Here is a 19,323-nt window from a genome sequence, read left to right on the forward strand (position 1 = left end):
TATGTATTGCAGAGTATTGGCAGGGTATTGCAGAGTATTGGCAGGGTATGTATTGCAGAGTATTGGCAGGGTATGTGTTGCAGAGTATTGGCAGAGTAAGTATTGCAGAGTATTGGCAGGGTAAGTATTGCAGAGTTTTGGCAGAATAAGTATTGCAGTGTATTGGCAGGGTATGTATTGCAGAGTATTGGCAGGGTGAGTACTGCAGAGTAATGGCAGGGTATGTATTGCAGAGTATTGGCATGGTATTGCAGAGTATTGGCAGGGTATGTATTGCAGAGTATTGGCAGGGTATTGCAGAGCATTGGCAGGGTAGATATTGCAGAGTATTGGCAGGGTATGTATTGCAGAGTATTGGCAGGGTATGTATTGCAGAGTATTGGCAGGGTATTGCAGAGTATTGGCAGGGTATGTATTGCAGAGTATTGGCAGGGTATTGCAGAGTATTGGCAGGGTATGTATTGCAGAGTATTGGCAGGGTATTGCAGGGTATTGCAGAGTATTGGCAGGGTATTGCAGAGTATTGGCAGGGTATACATTGGCAGAGTATTGGCAGGGTATTGCATAGTATTGCAGAGTATTTGCAGGGTATTGCAGAGTATTGGCAGGGTATGTATTGCAGAGTATTGGCAGAGTATTGGCAGAGTATTGGAAGAGTATTGTCAGGGTATTGTCAGGGTATTGCAGAGTATTGATAGGGTATTGCAGAGTATTGGCAGGGTATTGCAGAGTATTGGCAGGGTATGTATTGGCAGAGTATTGCAGAGTATTGGCAGGGTATTGCATAGTATTGGCAGAGTATTGATAGGGTATTGCAGAGTATTGGCAGGGTATGTATTGCAGAGTATTGCAGAGTATTGGCAGGGTATGTATTGACAGAGCATTGGCAGGGTATTGCAGAGTATTGATAGGAGTATTGGCAGGGTATGTATTGGCAGAGTATTGCAGAGTATTGGCAGGGTATTGCAGAGTATTGGCAGGGTATGTATTGGCAGAGTATTGCAGAGTATTGGCAGGGTATTGCAGAGTATTGGCAGAGTATTGGCACAGTATTGCAGAGTATTGATAGGGTATTGCAGAGTATTTACAGGGTATTGCAGAGTATTGGCAGGGTATGTATTGCAGAGTATTGCAGAGTATTGGCAGGGTATTGCAGAGTATTGTCAGGGTATGTATTGGCAGAGCATTGGCAGGGTATTGCAGAGTATTGATAGGGTATTGTAGAGTATTGCAGAGTATTGGCATGGTATGTATTGGCAGGGTATTGCAGAGTATTGGCAGGGTATTGCAGAGTATTGGCAGAGTATTGCAGAGTATTGGCAGGGTATTGCAGAGTATTGGCAGGGTATTGCAGAGTATTCGCAGGGTATTGCAGAGTATTCGCAGGGTATTGCAGAGTATTGGCAGAGTATTGCAGAGTATTGGCACAGTATTGCAGAGTATTGATAGGGTATTGCAGAGTATTGGCAGGGTATGTATTGGCAGAATATTGCAGAGTATTGGCAGGGTATTGCAGAGTATTGGCAGAGTATTGACACAGTATTGCAGAGTATTGATAGGGTATTGCAAAGTATTTGCAGGGTATTGCAGAGTATTGACAGGGTATGTATTGCAGAGTATTGACAGGGTATGTATTGCAGAGTATTGGCAGAGTATTGGCAGAGTATTGTAGCGTATCGGCAGGGTATGGCAGAGTATTGGCTGGGTATTGCAGAGTATTGGCAGGGTATGTATTGCAGAGTATTGGCAGAGTATTGGCAGGGTATGGCAGAGTATTGGCAGGGTATTGCAGAGTATTGGCAGGGTATGTATTGGCAGAGTATTGCAGAGTATTGGCAGGGTATTGCAGAGTATTGGCAACAGTATTGCAGAGTATTAATAGAGTATTGGCAGAGTATTGGCAGGGTATTGCAGAGTATTGGCAGGGTATGCATTGCCGAGTATTGGCAGGGTATTGCAGAGTATTGGCAGGGTATTGCAGAGTATTGACAGGGTATGCATTGCCGAGTATTGGCAGAGTATGCATTGTCGAGTATTGGCAGGGTATTGCAGAGTATTGGCAGGGTATTGCAGGGTATTGGCAGGGTATTGCAGAGTATTGGCAGGGTATTGCAGAGTGCAACTTACACACTAGTGACTAACCTGGTATCCTCTTCCCTTCTGTTCTCGGGGGAGAAGTAAACTGGAAGCAGTGCAGCGGCTGTGGCCCCAGGAGGCCAGGACTGTCTGGCACTGGGTAGAGGGGAGGGAGGGGACAGTCCGGATCCAAGCAGGCGTGCAGCGTGTGTCACACTGCCCACTGACTTGTGCTAGTGCGTGCCCATGTGTACGGCCAACGTCATGTGACCGGTTGCTAGACGCGGAGTGGCCCCTGCCTAGCAACCAGTCACTCGGAGCGGCCGAGGAGCGGCGGCGGACTACACGCTGCATAGCCTCAGCCCTCAGGCGGCTAATGGGAACGGCGTTCCCGCTGTGGAAATAGTACGGGAACACCGTTCCCATGCGTTCCCGCAGGACTCGAGCCCTAATACTCACATGTGCAATGAATCCAGTGTCGTTCTGTTGTGATCTGCCACTTTTGCACACCCAATTCCATGCTGCCATCTTCCTTTCTTAGGTCGCTGGGAGCCTACTGTGTTTTTCTGGTTCTTGCTGCTTCCTCCTGATAATGTGGCTCCAGATCCTTCCTCCTCTATTGTTGTCTGTAAAGCCCCATACACACTATCAGATTTTCTGCTGATTTTTGCCTTCAAATTTACCAAAACCATGTAGTGCAAGGGCCTGCATGATTGCATACAAATTGAAATTCCTAAGGTTTGACCTCATATTATATGGTTTTGGTAAATCTGAAGGAAAAAATCATCAGAAAATCTGATAGTGTGTATGGGGCTTTAGCTGATAGCCTCCTAGGATATATGATGTGGGCTGCAAAAACAGGATTTCATATCATCTATATCTGTGTGGAAATGGATGTATGGGATGAGCTGTATTGTAAATAAACAAAAAAAAGAAAACCTAAAGGAACTTAAAAAAATTGTGGAGTCCAGAGCAATACAATGGTGGAGATGTCATTTTTGGTGGTCCACTTTAAAGACAATCAGTCATGTTTAGGATTATTCAAGATTCTCATTATATTGCATTGTAGTCTGAATACTTTGGAAAGAATTGAAAATTGTGTAATCTTTCCATTGAAGATTTATATCCCCTCTTGTTTATCTTTACTTACTGTACCTTGTCCCAGCCTGACACTTCAACTAGAATGCTATTCATGTGAAGTCTGGAAATATCTACCCTGTGAGCCTGACCTCACTAGGGTGGATTTATTAAAGGCATAGAGGCTGTTAACTTTGCAGGGGAAGTTTCCCATAGCTTATAAAATGTATTGAAAATTCACTTTGCAAAGAATACCCAATCACTTGCAGGAAAGTGTTTTTGCTTTCACATGATTGAATGATGGAAGTCACCTCATTCAGTAAGCTAATGGAACATCTTCTTGCAAAATGAACAGCCTATATTAAATCAACCTCTATCTTCCAAATTGTGAGAGTGCATAACAAGTCATATTACAGATCCAGCTGTAAATAGAATGTAAGCAACCTCAGGAGTCTGTTATTTATCATAGTTATGAAAATGAAATTAAAAGACAGTGTTTGAGGTCAGTTAGTTGGTAAGACAGAAATTGTCAAATGTCTGATCATTTCTGACCATTGATGATCAGATGTGTCAGGCTTATAATATACAAAATTGTTTTCTGCTGTTCTCTAATTTGTGTATACCTGTTCTAAAATCAAAATGCATTTTCAAAAGTGCCTCTGTATTATTGTGTTTTTCAGACAATAAATCCCCGGAAAAGATGCCTGATATGCCCGTGACGCTCTCTCACACCCCTCCAGATGGGGGATGGGGGTGGGTTGTTGTCTTTGCTTCATTTATTTCAATTGGATTTTCATATGCATTTCCTAAAGCCATTACAGTATTCTTCAAAGAAATCCAGGAGATATTCCACACCTCATACAGTGAAATTGCATGGATATCCTCCATAATGCTGGCGGTCATGTATGCTGGAGGTAAGTCACCAAGCATAATTTATCCATGTGCTGCTTTTCCTGGATCAGTGAACCTATCATTTCATTTTTTATAGCAGTTTATTGAATTCATTCAGCTTGTCATGAACATCAGGATGGTAATCCAGTAATAGAATATCTATATATGTCTTCATAACACAGTTTTTCCCAAACCTGTCCTCAGGTCTAACCAACGATTAATGTTTTGTTGATATTTACATAGCCAGCTAGATTGTAATGCTGAGGGAAAAAAAAACATTCTTTGTATGTCTAAGGTGACTTACAAAACACATACTGTTGGTTGCACAGTAAGCTGATGTAGTAGATTCCATTGTCCTCTGTGAAATAGATGGTGCACAAAGTGCAATTTCAGTAAAAACATTTTAGTTTTGATAGAAATGAGAAGGGTTTAAAAGAAACCTCTTTACCTCTAACTTCCTGTGTCAATGACAATGCTTAATGTGAGTAAAAAATATTGACCCAGACACAGAAAGTAATAATAAACTGAGAGCAGTGGCGTTGCTAGGGGGTGGCTGCTGGGGCTGTAGCTCTGAATCTGGGTCCCATTGTCTGAGTCTCTAATTGGGTGCAGCGGTGCTGTGGCTGTGTGTAGATAAAATAATTCTATCGCTCGCTATTCGCTAACTGCCGGGAGTGGGGAGCTTCCGCCTTCAATCCGCACCCCTCCTCTTTCATTGGCTCCAGAGAAGCTGAATTTGTGGCATCAAGTCTGAGTCCTGAGCAGGAGAGAAGCTAGCTGGAGGAAGGATGGGAAATGTCAGCACTGACAACTAGCGCAGATTAGGCACAGGGCTGAGCGAGCAAGAGAGGAGGAGAGTGTAATCCTAGGAGCCTGGACATTGTCACTGCTAAGTTGAGACACCCCTTGTGTTCATGGACAAGGGAGGAGCAGGTTGTGAGCATAGAGGAATGTCCAGAAAGGAGAAACTATTCTCTACCTGTGTTCCTGTGTGACGTGTTTCTGTCAGCACCTACTCCCCACTCCCGGGGGAGGACAGAGCAAACAGGACAACACAGTAGTAATCATTGCTACCCATAAAGCAGTCACCAGAACTCCCCCAAGGCTTAATGAAGATAATAGGACGGATACAGACTGCATTCTTCTCCTATGAGTCACAATTGTTCTGCCTTCCACACTATAAATGTGTGCTGTAAACTTGTCCTGTACCTCGGCAGGACAGGTATGGTGAAAGTAAAAGTAAAATTCTTAAATATGTTAGGAATATACTGGGACTTTTCCGGTACTACATACAGTGGATGCATTTTCACAAAATCATTCTTTTTAAAGCGGGAGTCCGCCGTTTTTTTTTTTTTTAAAGCCAGCAGCTACAAATACTGCAGCTGCTGACTTTTAAAATAATGACACTTACCCGCCCAGCATGCCCGCGATGTCGGCACCCGAAGCTGATCGTCTCTCGGGTGCTGCCGCCGCCATCTTGGGTATGGGAATCAGGAAGTGGAGCCTTGCGGCTTAATTTCCCGGTTCCCTACTGCGCATGCGCGAGTCGCGCTACGCAATAAGGATGGTCCCCGCTGTCTCTGGGATCCGTGTGTTTCCCAGCAGGCAGCGGGGGACCTTCGGAAAGGGGCGTAGATTCTGCGGAAAGGGGCATGGCTTCTGCAGAATCTACGCCAGCAGTGGGTGAAGATACCTGTACTGTACAGGTACCTGCACCCCCCTCCCCCCTGAAAGGTGCCAATTGTGGCGCCGGAGGGGGGGAGGGTTCCAATGAGCGGAAGCTCCACTTTAGGGTGGACCTCCGCTTTAATATATGTGTGTGCGGAATATATCTCTGTAGCACCTGAAAAGTCCCAGTATATTTCTAACATATTCAGGAGTTTTAGCATTAACAGCAAAGGATTTAGTGCCACAATACAGCCCACCTAGGAAATCAAAATAAAGTCCTATCCTATTGCAGTGTGTGTGTAGGGGGGGGGGGGAAGGAAGGGGGAGCCTCTTTCACCTACCTACAGAAAGCCCGTATACATTCGGTCATTTTTCAACAGGCGGGTGTATGTGCAGTGACATAATGGCACCGGGTGGTGCCATTTTTTAAATGTAAGGCAGTAGTGGCACTTTGTGAGGCCTCTCATCACAGCCCGATAAGACCCCTCCACTAAACATGTACACCGTCAATAGATTTGTTTTGTTTCGTTCCGTTCTGTTTTGTATTAGCCGTTAATTCGTATTTTGTAATTCGTGTCCGAAATTCAATTTGGATTTGTACGAAATACGAATTTTCGTTAAGTTCGTTAACTTTTCGTAACAATTACGAATGTTCATTATAATGACTTTATCATTATGAGGGGCTCCCACCATCCCTGTGCTGTGCTGACTTCCTTGGTTTTTAACTTCATCATAACGAATAATTGTAATTAACGAAAATTCTTATTTTTTCTGATTCTGAATCTCCCATCGACTACCAGTACCAGTCTCCCACTCCCATATTAACCTCCCTGGTGGTATGATTATTTCAGATTTTTGGTGCTGTAAGCGGTATAATTATTTTGCATGGAAATTTGGCGTTTTATATTGTCTGTAATTCTTAGGAATTACTCAGTTAAATCTGTCCAAACCAGAGTCTGGTAGACATCCCGGGTATGATAAAATGTGAAAAACAAAATCATAAATTAAAATATAATAAATAACTATACCAAATAATAATATAAAAATAATAAAAAATATTCAATAATGTAATCTAATCAAAAACACAGAAATTTGCTCAGTTACAGAATTGTTGCTGTCATTACTTTTCAGTTTTTCATTACGGATCTCCCCACAAATCACTATCGCTCAATTCTGCGAGTGATTCTAATTTATTTTAGCTGTTTTCTAGCTGGTCTAAAACCACTTTAGATGTAAAGGGACAGTTTTGATTGCTATGGACAATCTCCAGTTTCCAGGCATAAAGAACAGTTTTTATAATATAAAACTGCATTCAGGGCATTGGACAGACCACTAGGGACAAAGGGGATGTGAAATACAAGTAAGATTACATTATACTGTATGTAATGTGTGTGTTTCACTTTATGAATTTGGCGCCGTTCTCCGTCCCCGTGTGTCGCAATGCTCGCAGGGAACGGAGCTCGGCTCCGTGATACATTGAGCGGAGGATGAGCCACTCGCACAGCGGGGGACATCGCTGGATCCAGGGGATAAGGTAAGCACACTCATCCTGGATCCAGTGATGCAATCCCGAGGCTCGGGGTTACCGCTAATGGTACTGAATTTTCACCCCGAGCCAGACTCGGGAATACCACCAGGGGGGTTAAAAAAGGTCATTTTCCCAACCCTCACTCAGCAGTAGAAGAAATCCTCTGATTGGTCAACAAAACACCAGTCACGTTTCCGTTGTAATGGAATTTGGATCCGAAATTCATGAACAAAATTTGGTATTTCGCACAAAATTCAGAAGCATAGCAATTCGTATAGCGGATCCTCCCAAATGTACGAATTTATGGAAATTCGTCCGAATTTTCGATTTGTACGAAACTAATCGCACATGTCTACCCTCCACAACCACATCTTTGCCATGTATGCAGCCTCTGACATCTGTACCATGTCTGCAACTTCTGTCTTGTGTGTCTGCATATCTATCTATCTATCTATCTATCTATCTATCTATCTATCTATCTATCTATCTATCTATCTATCTATCTATCTATCTATATCTATATATATATATCTATATATATATATATATATATATATATATATATGTATATTCTATACATGTGTATCCCATCCAAGCATATGACTGTCTTTGCTTCGCTGCTATGGGCTCTAGTCCCAGATCTTTTGTTAGACCTAGCAATGCCTTTTGACTGAGAGGTTTAAACTTTTCCCCACAAAAGAAAGTTCAGCTGCTTCCTGTGCAGGGCTGTCTTTAATATTGATTGGACCCTGGGCAAAGATTTTAATTGCCCCCCCCCCCCCCCCAGCTAGACTCAAAATTAGTTTACGGCAGCAGATCAGGCAGTGATTGTGATTGGCTGCCAGAAATTACAACACATCATTACAGCTCACAGATTAGTTGCTAGAGGTTGCAGAACATCATTACTGCTCACTAATTGGATTCTAGAGGTTACTGCATATCATTATTGCTCACTGATTAGTTTCTAGAGGTTACTACAGTGCAAATTGCAGGTGTGGCCAAACTGTGCTAGCATTGAGGGGTGCACTATGTGCAGAGTGCAGGGGTGAGGTGGGTGCAGATGGCAGGACTGAGGTGGGTGCAGATGGCAGGAATGAGGTGTGTGCAGATGGCAGGACTGAGGTGGGTGCAGAGTGCAAGAGGGAGGTGGGTGCAGAGGGAGGTGGGTGCAGAGGGAGGTGGGTGCAGAGTGGGGTTGGTGCACAGGGAGGTGGGTGCAGAGGGAGGTGGGTGCAGAGGGAGGTGGGTGCAGAGTGGGGTGGGTGCAGAGGGAGGTGGGTGCAGAGTGGGGTGGGTGCAGAGTGGGGTGGGTGCAGAGTGGGGTGGGTGCAGAGTGAGGTGGGTGCAGAGTGGGGTGGGTGCAGAGTGGGGTGGGTGCAGAGTGAGGTGGGTGCAGAGTGGGGTGGGTGCAGAGGGAGGTGGGTGCAGAGAGAGGTGGGTGCAGAGTGAGGTGGGTGCAGAGTGGGGTGGGTGCAGAGTGAGGTGGGTGCAGAGTGAGGTGGGTGCAGAGTGGGGTGGGTGCACAGGGAGGTGGGTGCAGAGTGGGGTGGGTGCAGAGTGGGGTGGGTTCAGAGGGAGGTGGGTGCAGAGTGGGGTGGGTGCAGAGTGGGGTGGGTGCAGAGTGAGGTGGGTGCAGAGTGAGGTGGGTGCAGAGTGAGGTGGGTGCAGAGTAAGGTGGGTGCAGAGTGGGGTGGGTGCAGAGGGGGGTGGGAGCAGAGTGGGGTGGGTGCAGAGGGAGGTGGGTGCAGAGTGAGGTGGGTTCACAGCTCTCCTCCCACCCAGATTCCAGGACAGAGCTCCTCTCCAAGGCTGTCCTCCCACAAAGCCCTCCCATTTCAGTACAGTTTTCCTCTGTCCCAAGTGCTACTCACAGGCACAGCATGTTGTCCTCTGATGTCCGTGCAGCGTGCCAGAGTGCCAGTCCCAGAAGCAGCTTCCTCTGTGTGGAGTCCCCGCCCCCTTCCTCCTCTTCTCTCATAGAGCAATGTGTATACCCGAGGGATGAGAGAGAGGAGCACGTGTGTATTGGAGCCAGCATGCGACCAGCACCAGAGGTGGCCGAACTCCGGCAGGCCGCGCAGGGCCCCCCAACAAGGACAGGGCCCTGGGCAGATGCCCCTTTTGCCCCACGGTAAAGACGGCCCTGTTCCTGTGTCTCTATTTGAGAGATTTCTTCTGACTTCATTTTTATATCTTGTAAATATCCTTTCAAGTTTTTAAGGACAGAAGGAACCCTGATTCCACTCAGTGCTTCAGCCAAAGTATTGCGTACCTTCCTCGATTATTTGTCTTTTTTATGTTATTAAGGAAGATACACAAATGAGTGACCGATCATTATTTAAATATCTCCTACTACAACATGCTATTAAAGCTCTATTTGGTTCCCCTGTATTAGGTTTCTCCTCTACCTCATTGGAACTACTAGTAAAACCAGGCTGGCTACAACAATCTATAATTGTAAACAAACCAAAGGTGCAAAGCCATTTACATCATCTCACCATAACTGGTTTAAATGTATTCCAAATTTCACGAATGAGATGTGGGAAGAAATTACATGATGTATGGGTTTGTTAATGTTATACTATAAGCACTGCAGTAAAACAAAATTGTGTATTTTAAATTCATACATCAATGGCACTACACCCTTGAAAAACTGTGATAGATGAGACTTATGACTCATGCAGAATGTCCAATATGCCATGAAAACCAGCCAATACATTCCACATGTTCTGGACATGTCCATGGGTCCTTCTAAATAACCTACATTGGAGGTCTGCCTCATGGGCATTATTAACCACTTGCTTACTGGGCACTTAAACACCCTTCCTGCCCAGACCAATTTTCAGCTTTCGGTGCTCTCACAATTTGAATGACAATTACTCAGTCATGCAACACTACCCAAATGAATTTTTTGTCCTTTTTTTCCCACAAATAGAGCTTTCTTTTGGTGGTATTTGATCACCTCTGGTGTTTTTATTTTTTGCGCTATAAATGAAAAAATACCGAAAATTTTGAAAAAAAACGCATATTTCTTTGTTTCTGTGACAGAATTATGCAAATTATAAATTTTTCTTCATAAATTTTGGCCACAATTTATACTGCTACATATCTTTGGTAAAAATAACCCAAATTAGTGGATATTATTTGGTCTTTGTGAAAGTTAGAGAGTCTACAAGCTGTGGTGCGAATCGCACAAAATTGATCACATCTGATGTACTGGTGGCCTATCTCGCTTCTTGTGACCCGAACAAGTCAGGAAAGTACAAATTCCCCCCAAATGACCCCTTTTTGGAAAGTAGATATTCCAAGGTATTTAGTAAGAGGCATAGTGAGCTTTTTGATGTTGTCATTTTTTCCCACAATTCTTTGCAAAATTAAGATTTTTCATTTTTTTTTCTCCACAAAATTGTCATTGTAATAGGTTATTTCTCTCACGTGGCATGTGTATACCACAAATGACACCCCCCAAAAAATTCTGCTACTCCTCCTGAGTATTACAATACCACATGTGTGTGACTTTTTCACAGCCTGGCCACATAGAGAGGCCCAACATGCAGGTAGCGCCATCATGTGTTCTAGAAACATAAATTACACATCTAACTTGTTGACTATTTATTACACTTTTGAAGCACCAGGACAATGACACGTGACACTGATGACAGATGGCACTGATACGTGGCAATGATGACACTTATACGTGGCACTGATGACAGGTGGCACTGATGACAGATGGCACTAATATGTGGCACTGATGACAGATGGCACTAATATGTGGCACTGATGACACGTGGCACTTAAACGTGGCACTGATGACACGTGGCACTAATGCGTGGCACTGAAGACACGTGGCACTAATACGTGGCACTGAAGACAGATGGCACTAATACGTGGCACTAATACGTGCCACCGATGACAGATGGCACTAATACATGGCACCGATGACGCGTGACACTGATGACAGATGGCACTGATAAGTGGCATTGATGACACGTGACACTGACAACAGATGGCACGTGACACTGACAGGTGGCACTGATGACAAATGGCACTGATACGTGGCACTGATGACAGATGGCACTATGTGGCACTGATGACACGTGGCACTGATGACACGTGGCACTGATGACAGATGGCACTGACGACAGGTGGCACTGACAACAGGTGGCACTGGGGTGGATGGCACTGGGGGCAGGTAGCACTGGGGTGGATGGCGCTGGGGGCAGGTAGCACTGGGGTGGATGGCACTGGGGGCAGGTAGCACTGGGGTGGATGGCACTGGGGCAGATGGCACTGGGGCAGATGGCACTGGAGCAGATTGCACTGCTGGGGGCGGATGGCACTGCTGGGGGAGGATGGCACTGCTGGGGGAGGATGGCACTTTTTATTTTATTTTTTTACTTTTTTTTTTAATTAATTTTTTTACTACAGGCAGAACGGCTGCCGCTGCAGCCGTTCATCTCGCCCCTCTCACACTGTCTGTGCGAGGAGGGAGAGTGGCGCTGAGAGATGATCTCATATGTTTACATATGAGATCATCTCCCATTGGACACGCCGATCACGCTGTAAACGGCCGCTGTGATTGGCCGTTTACAGCGATCTGTGTTTGCCTGTCCCCGGGGGACACGGCGAACACAGAACTTCCGCGATGCACGCCCGCGGTGGCGCGCATTGCAGAAGTAAACATCAGGACGTCCAGGGACGACCACCCGGACGAACGCGCCTGCTCTACGGCCGTCATTCGGCCATAGGACGGGCGCGAGGTGGTTAAATATGTTATTCCACTCACACATGTATGCACGTTCTTTCAGCTAATCCTCTTTCAAGCCTGGTAGACTATTGCACTTAATAAATCTCCAATCCTGCAACAATTATTTAACCATATCAAGCATTGAAAAAAATACAAAAATATCCACAACAGAAAACACAACACAAAAACTATTTAAAATTTGACATTTGTGGTTGGACATTCCCAACATACAGGTGTCCGACATGTCATCTTTTCAGTAGCTTCACAGCCAAATGTGGATTCTGTTCATCTGTTTATACACTTTATTGTCAAAAGTATTGGGAAGCCTACCTTTACACCCATGTGAACTATAATGACACCCCAGTCTTAGTCCATAGGGTTCAATATTGAGTTGGCACACCCTTTGCAGCTATAGCAGCTTCAACTCTTCTGGGAAGGCTGTCCACAAGGTTTAGGAGTGTGTCTATGGGAATGTTTGACCATTCTTCCAGAAGCGCATTTGTGAGGTCAGACGCTGATGTTGGATGAGAAGGCCTGGCTCCGCTCTAATTCATCCCAAAGGTGTTCTATGGAGTTGAGTGCAGGACTCTGTGCAGGCCAGTGCAAGCCACCCAAAACTCACTCATCCATGTCTTTATGGTCCTTGATTTGTGTACTGGTGCACAGTCATGTTGTAACAAGAAGCCACCCCCAAACTGTTCCCACAAAGTTGGGAGCATGAAATTGTCCAAAATTGTCTTGGTATGCTGACACCTTAATAGTTCCCTTCACTGGAACTAAGGGGGCCAAGCTCAATCCCTGAAAAACAACCCCACACCATATTCCCTTCTCCACCAAATGATTTGGACCAGTGCACAAAGCAAGGTCCTTAAAGACATGGATGAGAGAGTTTGAGGTGGAAGAACTTGACTGGTCTGCACAGAATTCTGATCTAAACCCCATAGAACACATTTGGGATGAATTAGAGCGCAGACTGAAAGGCAGGCCTTCTGTTCAACATCAGTGCCTGACCTCACAAATGCGCTTCTGGAAGAATGGTCAAACATTACCATAGACACACTCCTAAACCTTTGCGGATAGCCTTTCCAGAAGAGTTGAACCTGTTATAGCAAAGGGGTGGTCAACTCAATATGGAACCCTATGGACTAAGACTGGGATGCCATTAAAGTTCATGTGCATTGTAAGATATTGGGGTGATTCAACTCAAGTGGTGAATGCAATTTTAGGAACATGAGTCAGTCCAGACTGCATTTTAAGAGCATGGCAGCCCACTTTTATTTAAGGCCGGGTTCACACCGCTGCGGGGGGAGATCCGGATGTGATTCGCACCGCAAATCACATCCGATCTCCGTAGCGATGCGAGTTCAGCCATACAGATAGTATGGCTGAATTCGCATCGGTCCCGCAGCAAACTCGCACGGGACCCTTTTTTTGGTCCGCAACAGAATTGGATCGCATGGGGGTTCACACCATGCGATCCGATTCCTGTGCGAGTCGGCAGATCGCACTGCGATATGCGGACGGATCTGGGGGTGTCATTAACATATCATTGACACTCCCAGCCGTCCGCATAGGGCAGTGTGAACTGCCGGCGAGAGGTGTGCGATGCGGGAAAACGCCGCGGATTCGCGGCGTTCCCGCATCGCAGCGGTGTGAACCCGGCCTAAAGGAAACAAAGTTCAAAGAAAATAACAGCAATTTCCCTTGCAGAGTTTCCACCATTACTGTATAGTTCAACATCCAGCCACCTGGCTTACTCACTTGCAGCACCGCTAGTGAACACCTGGCTTGCAGCATCGCTACTGAGCACCTGGCCCACATGGCTTCACTGCACTTGCAGGAAAACGACCAGGGTCATATGGCCTTCTTTCAACAATGGCTTACTTCTTGCCACTGTTCCATAAAGGCCGGATTTGTGGAGTGCACAACTAATATTTGTCCTGTGGACAGATTCCCCCACCTGAGCTGTGGATCTCCTCCAGAGTTACCATGGGCCTGGCCTCCTGGCTGCTTCTATGATCAATGCGCTTCTTTCCCAGCCTGTCAGTTTAGGTAGACGGCCATGTCTTGGTAGGTTTGCAGTTGTGCCATACTGTTTCCATTTTTGGATGATGGATTGAACAGTGCTCTGTGAGATGTTCAAAGCTTGGGATATTTTTTTATAACCTAACCCTGGCCAATCCCCAGACGATGTCCTGTTGCTGAAGATACGCGTAGGGTGGGGTCTTGTTGGTGACATCATCACGTTAGCCCGCGAGACGGTGGATGGACATACGAACTAGGAAGTAGAGCAAGATAATACTTTTCGGCTGTTAGATGACTACTAATCTGTGAGTGCAAACTTTTTCTTTTCATTAAATATATTAATTTTACATACTACACTATGAAAGTCTTTTTTGCTTTATATGTTTGAGTACTTTATACAGAGGCTCCGGAATATCTATAAGGTTGAGGGAGACCTTAATTCCCGAGGCTGGGCGCCTTTTGGTAAGCAGGCAAGCAGGCAATTTATATACATTTTTTATGTGACGAGAACGCACTCTGCATGCTCTTGAAGACACGTCACGGATGTTATTAATATTACTTCATTCATTTGTGTGGACACTTTGTTTTTTCACCATTCTTTTTAATGGGACTCTGCATTCGTTTTTCTTTTTTTTATCACATTTTTTTTTTCTTTTGGTATTTTCATATGTAATTAAGAGTTTGTTATTAGTTTGTTATTAGTGCTGCATCTGTTCTGTTATTATATTTGGTTTTTTAAGTGAATAGGTATGTTGGAGTTGTTGTTTTCATGTATCATCCACCCTTTGTTATGGCTTTGTGTAACCAATTTTCTCAATATGGGACACAGCCTAATCATAATTTAGAAACCTACCATTATACTGCACCTTACAGGAGAAATAGACCTTAGGCACATAGAAAGTTGAAGGTGAACCCCCATGAGGCTGTACGCCCTCCCACCTCACACCTACTTAGTTCTGCTTTGTGTTCTTTGATATATGGATGTCTCTTTCCTCTCTGCTGTATTTTTAACGTGAATCTGATTGTTTTCTGTTATCAGAAACTACTGGTAGAGCCATCACTGATATTGGAAATGTTGGAATGCTGTCCAGTTAGCACAGCTTTCCCTAGCTCAGGCATGTCCAAAGTCCGGCCCATGGGCCAATCACAGCCCACGGACCAGTTTTGAACAGCCCGTCTGGTTATCTATACATATATATCTTTTGTGCCCCCCGATGATCTTCCAGCTCCGGGGGCCACAAAAGATATATAGGCTCAGTCTGGCTGCCTCAGAGATAGGAGGCGGTACGAGTGCCGAGCACACAGGAGGAGTATTTCCTGTTTACACGGCAGCCTCTGTAATAGGAAGTCCTGTCTCTGCCATTGGATGACTGTTCTGTCCATCAAAGGAGGCGGGACTTTCTCTTAGAGAGGCTACTGTGTAAACAGGAGATTCTCCTGTAGAATATCTTTGGCGCTCGTCCTGCCCCCTCCATGTCCCCTCCAAGGCTGCACTGATGGTAATGGTGAGTACATTCCTGGCTAAGGGTGGGTGCATTCCTGGCAATAGTGAGTGAAATCCTGGCAATGGTGGGTGAATTCCTGGCAATAGTGAGAGAAATCCTGACAATGGTGGGTGCATTAGTGGCAATAGTGAGTGAAATCCTGGCAATGGTGGGTGCATTAACGGCAATAGTGAGTGAAATCCTGGCAATGGTGGGTGAATTCCTGGCAATATTGAGTGAAATGCTGGCAATGGTGGGTGCCTTCCTGGCAATAGTGAGTGAAATCCTGGCAACGATGGGTGCATTCCTGGCAATAGTGAGTGAATTCCTGGCAATGGTGGGTGCAATGGTGGATGAATTCCTGGCAATGGTGGGTGCATTCCTTGCAATGGTGGGTGAATTCCTGGCAATGGTGGGTGCATTCCTGGCAATGGTGGGTGAATTCCTGACAATGGTGGGTGAATTCCTGGTAATGGTGGGTGTATTCCTGGCAATAGTGAGTGAATTCCTGGCAATGGTGGGTGCATTCCTGGAAATGGTCGGTGCATTCCTGGCAATGGTCGGTGCATTCCTGGCAATGGTAGGTGCATTCCTGGCAATGGTGGGTGCATTCCTGGCAATTGTGGGTGCTTTCCTAGCAATGGTGTGTGCTGCATTCCTAGCAATGGTGGGCGCTGCATTCCTGGCAATTAGGGGTCTGCAGAAGGGCACTGACCCTTATTTTGCTTCACAGTTCTTTATTTAAAATTGTAAGTTTTTTTTCCTGAAACTTCCCTCTTAAAGTGATTATTCGCCAATAAATACAGTATATCCAAATAATATGCCCAAGCTCATCTCTTTACTCACACACAGCCACAAAGGCAAGATAATTCTTGTTGGGCATTGTATTAGTGCTCGAACGAACATACTTAGACCAAATGGTTCAAAGAATGTCAGGCAAAATGGTCGGCCCTCACGCATGTTCACTTCATCAAATCTGGCCCTCTTTGAAAAAAGTTTGGACACCCCTGCCCTAGCTCATCAAGTACATTGGTGTTCTCTCTTGGACTTTCCTGCAGTCAGCAGTGACTACCCATCTGTGTTCCAGTTAGCAGAGATGGATATTAATTGTGGGTTATTGGCGCTACCGCCGACTATTTGTTTCCAATATTAGATTTTGAACTTATATCAATCACCTTAACCTGTCCCTAGGGACTGCGTAGATTAGACCCATGTTCCGTGTTAAATCCCAACTATTATGATTAGACTAAGCCTAGTTTTCCAACACCTTAATCTCAACCAAATGTGATTATGCAACACTTTGTATCACCTTTCAAAGGTGAACTGGCAACCCTTATTGTTTGTTTACACTAAATTTCATTAATAGCCAAAAAGGCCCTGATCAAAGATAAATAAATAAAACCTTAACCACTTCCCGACCAGCGCACGACGATGTACGTCGACAGCATGGCACGGGCAGGCATATTGGCGTACATGTACGTCCAATATTCGTTGCCGCCGTGCCATCGGGAGCGCGCCGCCGGCGGCGCGCTCCCGCGCTGGTCGGGACCTCCGTGAGTCCGGTCGCGGGACCCGCGGACTCGATCGCTGCGGGCATCCCCGCGATCGTCTCACGGAGCGGCGGAATGGAGGAAATGCTGTATAAACAACATTTTCTCATTCTGCCTAGCAACTAGTGACGCTGATCTCTGCTCCATGTGATTGGAGCAGAGATCAGTGTACACTAAATGAAAGCCCAACCCCCCCACAGTTAGTAACACACCCCTAGGAACACTTAACCCCTACACTGCCACCCACAGGTTAACCCTTTCACTGCCAGTGTCATTTACACAGGAATCACTGCATTTATATAGCAGTGATTACTGTATAAATGACAATGGTCCCAAAAATGTGTCAAAAATGTCCGATGGGTCCCCGACAATGTCGCAGTCACAATAAAAATCGCAGATCGCCGCCATTACTAGTAAAAAAAAAAATAATAAAAAATTATTAATAAAAATGCTATAAAACTATCCCTATTTTGTAAACGCTATAACTTTTGCGCAAACCAATCAATAATCGCTTATTGCGATTTTTTTACCAAAAATATGTAGAAGAATACGTATCGGCCTAAATTGAGGGAAAAAAATGTTTTTTTATATATTTTTGGGGGATATTTATTATAACAAAAAGTAAAAAATAATGCGTTTTTTTCAAAATTGACGCTCTATTTTTGTTTATAGCGCAAAAAATAAAAACCGCAGGGGTGATCAAATACCACCAAAAGAAAGCTCTATTTGTGGGAAAAAAAGGACGTCAATTTTGTTTGGGAGCCACGTCGCACGACCGCGCAATTGTCAGTTAAAGCGACGCAGTGCCGAATCGCAAAAAGTGGTCTGGTCTTTGACCAGCAAATTGGTCCGGTCTGAAAGTGGTTAAACACCAAAAACAAAAACAAAAAAACACAAAAACAAAAAAACAAAAAAACAAAAAACCCAGACCTCCGTGATACCTTAAACTAATTTGTAGTGTTAAGGCCTCCCCCTAAATTGGGAAGGAAAAAATGCCTACAATTTACATACAAATCCCTTGTGCTGATTATTATTTACGCTATGATCCCCCTACGTTGGTTTGCGTAAAAGGTATATATAAAAAGGTTTCCTTATACAATTATATCCAATATGAAAATTAAAGCTATAAACAAAAGCCAGAAAAATGTGAAAAATACAATTTCATCCAATGACATATGACCCAATCTTAAAAAATGTGAAAAAATCAATAAAAAAAATATATATAAAAAAAAAAAATGAGAAAAATATATAAAAAAAAAAAAATATTTTAGTCCACAATAAATCTTCTATCAAATATCCCAATGTGCAATTGTGCCACTTCAAAATGCAGGAAGGTGACTTTTGTGAGAATGTCTGCGCTTATTGGTGACTTTCGTGCTTGTTCCCCCTCAAGGGTCCCCACTCACCAGATCCATTCACCCCCTAAGGGGTTATACGCCTATAATCTGTATCCCGCTTGTTCGGAGATTCCACCATCCAGTTCTGTCTTCAACAGGTCCTCCTCAGGATTTTTTTAGAAGATGCAAGTAAGTTCTTATATCCGCTAGTGGTTCCTCAAAGGAAAGAAAATCCCCTCATGGTGTAGTATTTCTGATTATAATTGGGGGAGGGGGGGAACAGTCTAATATTCCTCTTTAATTAAAAAGGTATTTTTAGTTGTATAGAAATAGTGGGAAACTAATAGCCACTTAAAAATACTTTATTACAAAAAGGCAAGCAAAAAAACGTATTTATAAAAACTTTTACAGCAATCTGTATAGAGAAAGGGTTTTTTTACCCAAAAATGCAGTCTCTAAAGCATGTACCCAAATACAACACTGTATATATATTTTAGTAATACGGCTCAAAGAAAAATGTACCAAAAACCTTTTCAGTAAGAAAAATATATAAAATTTTTTTTTTTTAAATGAAAAAACAAAACAAAAATAAAAACAGATTCCAAAAAGTATATATGTACCAAAAAGCAACAAATTATAAAAATCAAAAATCATATGCAGTCCTTTTCATAAATGTGCAGGAAGCTGCACTCAATCCTATAAGCCCTATTCCCCCAGACCTGCAGTCTCCTTTCTGCAATGGGGATAAATGGTGGTTGCCTCCCCCGGGGGGCCGTTTGCCAGGCTACTTTAAGCTATTTATGGGGCTATATAGGAGAAAGAAGAACTTATACTAAAAAATTAAAAAGTTGTTAGGCTTCCTTAAACAAACAGGAGCCAAGGTAAACGACTGCCGGTTCGCCACAGAGCAGTACCCCTGAGCGCGCGGCGTGCGCTCCAG

The 19,323-nt window shown here is 44.3% G+C and overlaps 1 protein-coding gene across 2 annotated transcripts in view; it reads left to right on the top strand.

Moving 5' to 3' along the window:
• LOC143963731 (monocarboxylate transporter 2-like) overlaps positions 1–19,323 on the top strand; it is a 141,041-nt gene that overhangs the window by 46,123 nt on the left and 75,595 nt on the right. For both annotated transcript variants that reach the window (XM_077473450.1, XM_077473451.1), the window contains exon 2: positions 3,834–4,067. In XM_077473450.1, coding sequence (XP_077329576.1) covers positions 3,854–4,067 — 214 coding nt within the window. In that variant the 5' untranslated portion in view covers positions 3,834–3,853. The remainder of the gene's footprint in view (positions 1–3,833; positions 4,068–19,323) is intronic.

Source organism: Lithobates pipiens, unplaced genomic scaffold, assembly GCF_037356315.1.
Source record: "Lithobates pipiens isolate NorthernLeopardFrog02 unplaced genomic scaffold, aLitPip1_a1.2 Scaffold_8, whole genome shotgun sequence".
In the NCBI taxonomy this organism is placed as follows: Eukaryota; Metazoa; Chordata; class Amphibia; order Anura; family Ranidae; genus Lithobates; species Lithobates pipiens.